At 39.6% G+C, this 12,120-nt stretch overlaps 1 protein-coding gene and 1 long non-coding RNA gene across 2 annotated transcripts; one reads left to right on the top strand and one right to left on the bottom strand.

Moving 5' to 3' along the window:
• Positions 1–359: 359 nt before the first annotated feature.
• Positions 360–4,812, bottom strand: LOC149106953 (uncharacterized). The gene has a single exon (XM_089298443.1). It carries the CDS (start codon positions 4,615–4,617, stop codon positions 2,539–2,541), a length of 2,079 nt encoding a protein of 692 aa, XP_089154569.1. The 5' UTR covers positions 4,618–4,812; the 3' UTR covers positions 360–2,538.
• A 3,976-nt stretch (positions 4,813–8,788) lies between these two features.
• Positions 8,789–11,769, top strand: LOC149106952 (uncharacterized). The gene is made up of 2 exons (XR_016210044.1): positions 8,789–8,824; positions 11,503–11,769. It is a non-coding gene; the product is annotated as an uncharacterized LOC149106952 (long non-coding RNA).
• Positions 11,770–12,120: the final 351 nt, after the last annotated feature.

The raw sequence follows: 12,120 nt of genomic DNA, 5'->3' as shown, positions 1-12,120 counted from the left end.
ATACGAGTACATACGAGTAACGTACGAATACATACGAGTAACATATAGGTACATACGAGTAACATATAGGTACATACGAGTAACATTCAAGAAATAGAAAACATGTACCGTGTTTCTGTCGAGTTATAGAAACACCAGAGGAAGTTTGGGAGAACGAGAAATGCTGTGGGAAGGCGAGCCGCAAGCGAGTGTTTCCACAGCTTTTTTGTCCCCTGGGTGTTGTGCTAGAATCATGAGTGGACAACTTCCGGAACTGAAACGGGGGTACTGGAACAAAGGTGTTCAAGACCGCGTTACCCCATCTCACAGGTTAAATGTAATTACTGTCCTGAAAAGTTTACAAAAATTGCTGATACAAATTGTCCTTTCAACACAATTTAATTCCTTGAACTCAGTAACCTTTACATTGCAGACAACAAAGATAAGATAACAATGCTAAAGCTATCTAATACTACGTCTTCTCTAAGTAAAAAACGTAGTGACCCTATGATCAACAGATGAATTCTTGTCGCTATCTAAAACCCATTTGCTTTAATAACAACGATAACAGATTTCCTGTGGCGCGTAGTTCAGAACGCGACAATTGTTAAAAAAAGATAAGCGTTAAAATGACAATAAAAACCGAAATGGACCGTCTTAAAAAGACAGTCTCAGCCGACTCAATAATGAAAACCTTTTTGATTAATCTCCAGGCCGTGTTGAAAAACAAAATGTTGATCATTGGGCACATTTCTATAATTATGATGAGAACAAGAAAAGTTTAAAGAGCGATTTCTGTATGGCCTGGAAAAACACTGGCGGTTTTCCCGAGTTTTCGCAATCTGTTTCATTATAGACGGAGAGAACTATACTTGATTAACCAATAAGAAAGACCTCGCGCCGTTAACTCCGTTCACGAAACAAATCAAATTGCTTCGTTTTAGTTTATCTAGATCATACAGAAATCGTTCGAGCATCTCCGTCATCAGACTATAAGCACATATCAAACTCAAACGCGCTTGATTATAATAGCTATATAATGGATATACATGCCAGAAAATCTATTAATAACAAAACTACGAAATGTTTAAAAGGACTCAGTACTAAAGTATTTAAACTTATATAAAGAAGCTAAGTTGCTTGATAATATATTGGAAAATATTCTAAAAAGTGTAAAAAAGAGTTGACAATTTAAAGCTCTTCATAATGAGCTCCTTATCTTCTCCACATTCTTCGATAGTCTGACCAACCAGGTGGAGGTACTAGGTTAGGCAAGAAATCCCATAATTCATCTGCTATTTGAGCAGGAGACTTAGCAACGAACGTTTCAAATTCTAACCGAAATAAGAAAACACCCTCCGGAATGCACGAAGGTTCGAGTTCGCCCTTATTAATGGCATAAATTTCCTGTCTACAATGGGGGCATTTTCTTTTACTGGTACTCGCATGCTGAAAACATTTTAGCAAACAGCTCTCGTGCATAAAAACCTTGCAACAAGGAAGTCTACGAGAAGCCAGTGGCCCCGGAGTGTAACAAATCAAACACTTTGTTTGCAGAAAAGTTTGCAAACGTTGTTGATCTCTTTGGACATTTTTGCGCTTTTTACCCATTGCGGGTCTGAATTTTGTAGATTCACCTAAAAAACTCTAACTCAATATTTCTCTGCTCAGTGGCAGTAATGGCTTCTCAAAGAAACCAAAAGGTGTCAGAATTAATATTCCGACAGGGTACCCTCTATAAATTGCCTATTGCAATGTACGTCCTCGGGTCTCTATCAGAAATTACCAATTATTAATTGCCTCTGAATCACAAACAAAACAAAGAAAATTTTGGACAGCAGAACTGTTTTCTGTATACATTCAGACGAGAATCAACAGAGTTTTCTAATTAAACGCCAACTGAGTTTAATTCCCTATTTCCTTAATTAGGTGCCCTAATAACAACCGCCTCTAAAATGTTAGTCGACTTAACGTTCAATGCCTTGGGCGATGTCAAGATCCAGTCGAAAAGGCGAAATTTGAAATTAATGTTCAGGACGCTGGTTCAAGGAAACGCAGTATTATAACTTAGAAAATCTCTTGGTTTCTCCCGACGATCCCAGGCAACCCTCGATTTGACACGACATTTCGTGGGTAAATGGAACATGCATGTTTTGACTTGGATTTTCAGAACAGCGAGAAATCCGTACACGGCTTATTTGACGCGAATGGCGTTCAATTCAGCGCCATATGTCAGTTTTTGACTTAAGTTTTTAGTGCAGCGAGCAATCCGTAAAGCTCATTTGACACGAATGGAGTTCCATTCAGTGCAAATGCAAGTTATTTCTGTTTTCATTAACGAGGTTTGAAAAAAAATTTAGGCAGCTAAATTTGAAAAAAAAGCATCACACAAATATAGCTATTGCTCGTTTTTATAATTTCAGATGTAACGGATAGAGTCAACGGAATCATGCTGTTATGTGTCAACATTGCTATAACGACTCTAAAAATGATTTGAAAACGTTTTTTTTAAAATCATTTTTCTCTGAAAATGACTAGAAAATGATTTTCGATGCGATGTTAGACAGAAACAGCTGATTTCAGTCGCTGATAAATCTCTTTCTTGGCACTCCGAAGCTCATAACTGCCTTCGTCTCGCTTATAAGTGACATCCAGTGGGTAGATGAGACTCGAAACCTTCTCCTCCCAGACCGAATGGCCAACCTGAAACTTGTAGTGGTTTGGCTTGCCTTCTATTTGCTTTAGCCACGCCAAGCGCACGCTCTGACCATCTGCGCTGTACTTTAAAACCTTAGCCAAGAATATCTCGGGCGATTTAGCTCGTGCATCAGCCGGTATAAGAGCGCATATTTCTCCAGGAGCGGGTAGATCACGTTCTTCCCCTGATGAATCATCCTCGACTTCGTCGTCAACATTGCAAGATGTACCTGGAACGTCGTCCACTATGGCGTTAACTGCTGATTGATTAAGGTAGTGCAATGCGCGTTTCGTTCTTTCCTGTTGACTTCTTTTGTCGTAGACCTGCATTTGAGTGCGCAAACTGTGCTTACAGACACGAGCTAAGCTTTCTGCCAGCTGTACATCGGAACTTTCTTTGCTAGACCTAAAGTTTTCCACCAATGCGTGTCGCATTTCGTTCATTGTGCAGTGAAAGCCGAGATTCTCCCGAAAGATTTTCGCCAAGTAACTGGAGAAAGATCCCGGTGATTTAAAAAATGAGCCTCGGTTGTTGACAAAAAAAAAGTCATGACTACAGCCCCGGGGTATGAGCTTTAGTCGCGACCGTTCGACGTAACGCTTAACATGAAAATCCACGAAATGAAATTCGCTCATTTCTATGACATTCGGGCCGTATCTTTTCACCGTTTTGTAACCTTTCTCGACGAGACGGGTGACTCCGTTTTTCGCAAACACCATAAAGTTCTCTCCGTTCGGTAGCTTCCCGACGATTTCATCAACTTCGTTCTCTGGGATATCTGTAACGATGCGAAGGGTTCTGAACTCTTTAGCACGGCCTGGATTTATCGCAAAAAGTAGTAATAGTGTGAAATTCATGTGCAGACGTGCTTTCTGTCGCACATCGAGTTCGTCTTCGAATTGTTGATGAAGGGAACGGGTTAATTCTTGAAATTGCGGCCAAAACAGCCTTCTCTTCTCAGGTTCTTTGGTGGATTCCAAAACAGCATGCTCTCTGAGGAGTTGGTTCTGAAGGGCGCGAAGATCACTAATGCTATCCACTGCGTCATAATTTCCGCGACTCTCGTTTGCATGCAGGAATTTCGCAACCTTTATGAAGGACATTACATAAAGGGCAGCAGTGTTGTTCTTAACTCGCCGGCTATGCTTTATGTGCTTGATAAAGGATTCCACGATATTCATATTTTCCACCAATTCCAATCGAATGTCTAGCTTCAACGTGCGCGAACAATAAGCCAAAAAGATCACTAACCGTTCCAAAGTTTTCGCCCACGTGACATCCGACAGTTTGGACTGTCTGCGCTTAAAATTCAAGTCTGATTGAAAGAATTCCTTCATTTCACTCACACGTTTAACGACGTTGGGGAAGCAATCTATATCTATATCTTTTTTATGAAACAGCTCGACAATGCCATAATCTTGTTCGCCAGCGCTTTCTTCCTCCGGTGAGGACTCGAAATTGGTATCGCTGTCCGAGGAATAACTTGACTCGGGTTCCGAGTCTGTCGAAATCTGCTCATCGACTATTTGTTCCTGTGATTCTGAAAACCCAGTCATTGGCTTTTCTACGGCTAAACTTCCCGGAGAAGAATTCAAGAGATTTTCTACTAAGAAATTGGTACTTAACCCATGTTTTTTGGGAGGCATAGTGGACTCTACATTATCCCTTAAAAAAATGTCCCCTACGTTCTGACTTTGTCCTCCCCCGTGTGTGTAGTTAGTATCGCTACTATCACTAAGATTACTTAAGAAAGGTCCATACAGTTTTTTAGAGTTTTCCTTTCTTTCTTCGCGTGAATCGTGATAAGCTTCAAGAATGACAACGTCTCGTTTGGAAATCAGCGACAGGAATTTGTAACAGGCCAAGTAAGGTCTAGCAGTTCTCAACTTGTTCTGAATTTCTTGAGGCGCCTTCAACAGCTTAAGACCAAGATTTCTCATGCGACTTTTAATCGTACTTTTAGGAATGTTAGGAAATAGTTTATCGCAGACCTCAACGAAGACGAAGTGAAGACTTCCATAGCACGATACTGGTTCGATTTTCCGCTGTTGGATTGGGATTATTTCTTCGGAAACAGAGTACTGACTTTGGAAAGTTGCCTGTGGGGGGAAAGAGAGGTCTGTTAGTTTTTGGAAACCAAAATCCTACTTCATTCATCTGTGCGCCACAGAGTTGTGTACGCTATGCTCCACTCGCGCAAATGTGATATATTTCGGAGTTTTCACTAGCCCACAAGAAGGAAACTCAATAAGGATTTGTCTTCGTTTTCAACAAACAGATGGTCTGCAAACAAAAGCCAATAGATTTTGCTTTGTAAACATTAAAGTTTGGGTAGCAGTTGTTGGGTGTCAAATAACGCAAGCAGAAGGTTTTTGATGTTATCAACTCGTTACATTACACGAAAGGCAAATAACACAAGCAGAGTTCTCCATTCGAGAATCGCATGTCATAACATCGACTTAAAAATATTTCATGACATTGCGTACCCCAATAGAAGTTTCTCGAAACGACCAATTCGAAACTTTCGTCCCATCGAGAATTTCATGCAAGATATGACAAGCGAAATTATCCATTCCACAACTGCATATAAATACTACGACTCACACATATTTCACAACATCATGTTACCATTATCTAAGTTTGTCGATACGACAGATTCCTTTCATTCGTGGAAAGGAAAATTTTCCGCACGAACCAACAAGCACACTCCTCCATTAGACAATTTGATGTAAATACAAGCCCTTGTAGGGCTTACTTTATTTTACACAACGAAACAAAACGAAAGAAACAAATCTATACCGAAATAAACGTATCAAGTATCAAAACAGTAAAATTCCTCTGTACGAAAACCTAAAAAGGAATAAAACAGCGGAACTCCGAAATTTGTAAATTCGAAGATCTGTATTTTGAGAACCGAGTCCTTCCAAGACTGTACTATATAACACTTATTGCTTCAGATTATTTAACACTTCGTACATACAACTGGATGCAGTGATATTTTTTAACAGCGAGTTATAGCCGAAAGATCACAAGTGCTCCATTTCGCAAATTACAAATACGTATTTTAAGAAACGGGTGCTTCAGTACCTTACTTCCTTCGTTACCATAGTGATAAAGCGAACATTAACTCGTGAAAGGTGAGTCAAGTAGTAGGCACTCCTTTTAGCGAGCACAAATCTGTAAGCTCGAAACCGAGCGTGCAATAATTTTTCCCCTGACGATTTCCCTGCAAACCAAGGCCATCACGTGCCAGTTTAGAGTCCCGTGTACTGGGAAATATGATCCAAGTTCTGGATATCAACCCATAGTTGCTCAACCGAGCGTTCAATTGTTTTTCCTTGTCCATTTCACTGCAACCCAAGGCCATCAGAAGTTAGTATAGAGTCCCTGGGACTGGACAATATCCCCCAAGTTCCGGGAAATCGAGCCAAAGCTGGTCAAAATCACGATGCGTGTAAGTCGGTCTTCGCTACCTTTTTCACTCTTAAAATTAAGTGGGGCTATTTTGGCGCTAGAAATTAGCTCCAAAGCGGGCGTGCGATAGTTTTACCTCCATCCATGTCACTGAAAACCAAGGCTATCACGATGAAGTTTAGAGTCCCTGGGACTGGAAAATATCATCAAAGTTCCGGCATATCGAGCCAAAATTTGTCAAAATCACGATGCGAGTAAGGCGGTCTCGGCTATTCTTTCAGTCTTAAAATGAAGTGGGGCTGTAATTCGGCCTAGAAGCTCAAAACCAAACGTTCAAATATTTTTCCTCTGTCCATTTCACTGAAAATCAAGGCCGTCACAAGTTAGTTTGAAGTCCCTGGGACTGGAAAATAATCGAGCCAAAGGTGATCAAAATCACAATGCACGTAAGGCGGTCTCAGCTACTCTATCAGTCTTAAAATAAAGTGAGGCTATATTTTGGCCTACAAGCTCGAAACCGAGCGTTCAAATATTTTTCTCTGTCCATTTCACTAAAAACCCAGGCCATCACGAATTAGTTTAGAGTCCCTGGGACTGGAAAATATCCGAAAAGCTCCAGGAAATCGAGCCAGAATTGGTCAAAATCACGATGCTCATAAGGCGGTCTCGGCTACTCAATCAGTCCTTAAATGAAGTGACGTGGAGCTATCGTTCGGCCTACAACCTCGAAACCGAGCGTTCAAATATTTTTCCTCTGTCCATTTCACTAAAACCCAGGCCATCACAAGTTAAGTTTAGAGTCCATGTGACTAGAAAATATCCCCCAAGTTCCGGCAAATCGAGTCAAAGTTGGTCAACATCCCTATGCCCGTAAGGCGGTCTCTGCTACTCAATCAGGATTAAAATAAGGTGACCTGGGGCTAAATTTCAACCTAGAAGCTCGAGATCGAGCGTTCAAATATTTTTCCTCTGTCCATTCCACTGAAAACCAAGGCCATTACCAGCTACTTTAGAGTCCCTGGGACTGGAAAATATCCCCGAAGTTCCGCAAAATCGAGCCAAAGTTGGTCAAAATCAAGATGCGCGCAAGGCAGTCTCGGCTACTCTATCAGTCTTAAAATGAAGTGAGGCTATATCTCGCCCTAGAAGCTCGAAACCGAGCGTTCGAATATTTTTCCTCTGGCCATTTCACTGAAAACCAAGGCCATCACCAGCTCGTTTACAGTCCCTGGGACGGGAAAATATCCCTGACGTTCCGACAAATTTAGCCAAAGTTGGTCAAAATTACCGTCGATGCGCGTAAGGCGGTCTCGGCTACTTTTTTAGTCTTAAAATGAAGTGGGGCTATATTTCGGCGTAGAAGCTGGAAACCGAGCGTTCAACTATTTCTCCTCTGTCCATTTCACTTAAAACCAAGGCCATCACGAATTAGTTTAGAGTCCCTCCCACTGGAGAATATCCCCTAAGTTCTGGCAAATCGAGCCAAAGTTAGCCAAAATTACGATGCGCGTAGGGCGAGCTATATTTCGGCCTAGAAGCTAGAAACCGAGCGTTCAAACATTTTTCCTCTGCCAATTTAACCTAAAACCAAGGTTATCACGAGTTAGTTTAGAGTCCCCGAGACTGGAAAATATCCCCCAAGTTCCTGGAAATCTACACAAAGTTGTTCAAAATTACGCTGCGCGTAAGGCGGTTTCGGCTATATTTCGGGGCTATATTTCGGCCTAGAAGCTCGAAAAAGAGCGTTCAAATATTTTCCTCCGCTTATTTCACACAAAACCAAGGCCATTATGAGTTAGTTTAGAGTCCCCGGGACTGGAAAATCTCCTCCAAGCTCCTGGAAATCGACCCGCAGTTGTTCAAAATTACGCTGCGCATAACGCGGTCTCGGCTACCCTTTTAGTCTTAAAATAAGTGAAGCTATATTTCGGCCTAAAAGCTCGAAATCGAGCGCTCAAATATTTTTTCTCTGCCCATTTCACTGAAAACCAAGGCCATCAGTATTTAGTTCAGAGTCCCCGAAACTGGAAAATATCCTCCAAATTCCTGGAAATCGGCCCAAAGTTGGTCAAAAGTACGCTGCGAGTAAGGCGGTCTCGGTTACCTTTTTGCTCATGGATGTTAGACATCCATGAGCTTATAAGGCAGTCGGATGGCGTTCACTCACTCACTCAGTCCATTGTGATTAATTTATTCATTAAAACTGGATTAAATAGTTTTCACCTATCCCTCCCCTGCTAAGTATAATTTTTGTCCCAGACACTTCGTACTGTTTGTTTGGCTTGTTTTAGGGCGGAGAAGAAAGGCGAAATTTTGTCCTATAACACGGAGTTTATACAGGGGAGTTTATACATGGCGGTTAAGACGGCACGAAGATGGGTTTTGGTTCAATCCGTGGAGTTTTAAAATGGAAAGTTCTTAAGCTAATCAACAGTAGCTGCGACAAATACACATGGAGAGACTAGAAGGACATACTATACCATTTTTGTGCGGCATTTTGAGGAGACCTTCGTGGAGTGGTAAAATGGAAAATTATCAAGCTAAGGAACACTAGCTTCGGCAACGGACATTGAAATCCTGAAAGCTACGATGCTCGTTTCGAAATCTTTAAAGCTACGATGTTAAAAAACGACGATGTCATGTCACGACCGAGGACAAAAAGTCTTTTAAAATGTCACCCGGAGGAGGAAAAAATGCAATGGGCCATGAATTCTGTATCATCTGGAACCTAAGGTGAGCCTCATTGTTGTGTCGTATTTTTTTTACTACGCCTTTTATACGAGGGGGATTATTTCGTTCGGAAAGTAGCTCTGGTGCAGGGTCGACCGCTCTTTGAATGAAAAACAAAGACAGTTTTTTATCATGTCTTATCAGATTTCTAAATAGTATCACTGGAGAAAATCCAGATGATGTGAAAAATGTCAAGACTGCCCCAACTAGTAAAGCAGCATTCAGCATTAAAGGCAATACACTACATGCTGCTTTTAAGATACCTGCCAATAGACGTTTTGAGCATTTTGCACTGGACAGTGATAGACTGAATACCATTAGAGCAAAACTAAACAAACAGGGTGATTTTCATTGATAAGATTTCTATGGTTGAAAGTGGCATGTTCAACTTTTTGAGTTAAAGATTACAACAAATTATTGGAACTAATGAACCATTTGGTGGAATAAGCTTGGTAACTGCTGGAGATCTTTTCCAGCTTAAGCAAGTTTTTGATAAGTGGATCTTTGAAAATTCCCAATCTGGCTGTAATGAATTTGCAACAAAAATTTGGACAGAGTACTTCACCCTCGTTGAATTGACAGAGATAATGAGACAAAGAGATGACAAAGAATTTGCTCAGCTACTCGATCGTTTGAGAGAGTGAAAGCACTCTGAAGATGATATAACCATTTTGAAACAAAGACTTCTGAATGTAAGGCCTGGACAAGATAATTACAATATGAACATGGCACATTTATTTACTAAACATGCATCCGTACATGCTCACAACAATGCATTGTATGCCCTCTCTAAAGCTGATAAAGCTCAGACTAAGGCTTTGGACATTGTAATCGGGGACATCTCTGATGATCTCAAGAAACAAATGAAAAACAAAATCCCAGATGATCCAACAAAGACAATGGGTTTATATTTGCTCATGTCAGTAGTAACTGCAACAAAATATGACTGACAACTACATTGATGTGACTGACGGACTCACCAATGGTGCAGAGTGTGTCACAGAACACAGAGACTACAGAGTTGAAATTATACCAGACCAATTATTATTTGGGTGTCATTTCCACATCCTGACATAGGCAGAAACCAGCTTAGAGAAAATGCACATTTATACAAGGCAACTATAAATAGAAATTGGACACCAGTATTGGAAGTAACAAGACAATTTTGAGCCAACAAAAAAGTGAGGTCCAAATTCTCCGGCGCCAATTTCCACTTAGACCTGCTGCTTCCAAGACTATTCACCGTTGTCAAGGCGACACATTAAATGAGGTAGTTGTTGATTTTCCAGTATCCAGAAGAGAGCACATACATTATGTTGGCTTGAGCCATGTACGAAACAGCTCTGCAATGCATATTTTTAATTTGAATGAAAACAAACTAAAGGTTAGTGAGAAAGCTAAAAGTGAAATGAGCAGACTAAGAACACAAGTAAGCCTTGTGCCTTAAGCAGTGTTACGAACTGACGATTCACCCCAAACAAAAACAGTCTTGTTTCAGAATGTTAGATCTCTCCACCTCCACCTAGATGATGTACTAAGTGATTACAACATTCAAGAAGCTGATGACAACATTTTTGTTGGATCAAAACTTTGCTTGTTAGATAGAGATGATACATATCAGCTTAGTAAATTAACTCTTTACAGAAATGACTTTAATCAGTCTAACATAAGAACTTGCTATGGAACTGCTTTGTACATTAAGAATGATTTGAATTGTACTAAAATTCCATACAGATATAACTTTTAATTAATAATTTGGAAATCACTGTAATGGTGTTGAGCCAACCAATTCCAAATATTAATGTCATTGGTATCTATCGATCGAAAACTAGTTACAATTTCACAGTTGATTGATCCTCTTACTCATCTTCATGACTTAGTATTCACAGAATCTAAAACTCCGAATGTACTGCTTGGGGATTTCAATACTGATCTAATGCAGGCAAATTCAGAACAAATGGCTCTGAAAAATATCTTATAACAGACAAAGGATACACTCAGCTGATTAACCAGTTTACTACTGACTACAGTACACAGATAGATCATGTATATACCAATGTATTACAATGTGTACAATTAGCAGGTACCCTGGAGTCTTACTACAGTGATCATAAACCTATTTACATTTTCATGAAAGCTGTTTGAATATTTCCCTGTATTTATCTATGAGATCATTATTAATATATAGTTTAGCTGAATTTGGAAACTTTACATACCAAAGAAATACATGTGTCTAAATGTATCAAGCAACTATTTAAATCACACAGCAAAACAGTCAGAAAATTTATTTGCAGAAACAAAGAATGGTTTGAATTTACTGTGCTATTAATGTCCCTAAATTCCTAGTCTTCATAGAGATTCAAATTACATGTAACTCTACCAAATTTACAGATGCTGTACATGACAATACCTTTTTTCCAGGTTAAAAGAATTATTTTAACTCCAGTGTTTCTTTAGAGAGAGCACGGCATTATAGCTAGCATTTTCATTCTTAACCCTTTCCAGAAAAGGAAGAAATATCACTTGGACACCTTAGTTAGGTAGGTAGCTTATTTTTATAGGGGCAGCAGGGGGGAGAGAATAGAAAGGAAAGTAAATTAAAGAAATACAAGATTTTTTCTGCATATAATCATTTATACCCTTTTAAAATGTGTCACTGTTACATTCATTGTGTATTGCAGGTTAGGCAAGTTGTACTATTGTACATGTGCATATAACCCAGATGAACACTGCAATAACAACTACAGTATGATATGCAAGTGACAGTAAGCAGATGTTACTATTAACACAACATTACTGATGCTATACAGGTTTATTAGCCGTCAAAAATAATATCAAAAGACTTAGTAGAAACTGGCTTTAACAACACAAATCACCATTTAAACTTCATGGAATTAATCTGAGAATTACAGATGGATGTGGAATTCTCCTGCTTACAAAAAGAATAAGATGTTTTCAAGACTTAAGTCAGCTGACACTTGAACTTTTGAAACTCACTCTTTGCAAAATACATTGGGTGCAAGCATATAAAATGGCTCTCCAGGCTGCATGTATAATTACAGAGTTGGAAACACTTTAGAAATTTATCCATATATGATTCTTAAAGTCAAGAATGTTGACAATTGAAATCCATCTGAACTTGCTATGCGTGTCAAAACTTAACTCGAGAAATGAACGTATAGCTTTACACTGAAATACAGAAATTATATAACAGAAGCTTAAATTAGCAGTTCTATACCATGTTCATATACATGAACATATACGTGTAGAGTATCGCAATCAGTCTTAATATTAGGACT

This window comes from Orbicella faveolata, unplaced genomic scaffold (assembly GCF_042242905.1).
Source record: "Orbicella faveolata isolate gen_17 unplaced genomic scaffold, um_ofav_v1 contig_3, whole genome shotgun sequence".
NCBI classification, from domain to species: Eukaryota; Metazoa; Cnidaria; class Anthozoa; order Scleractinia; family Merulinidae; genus Orbicella; species Orbicella faveolata.
This window is presented reverse-complemented; position numbering and strand designations above follow the sequence as displayed.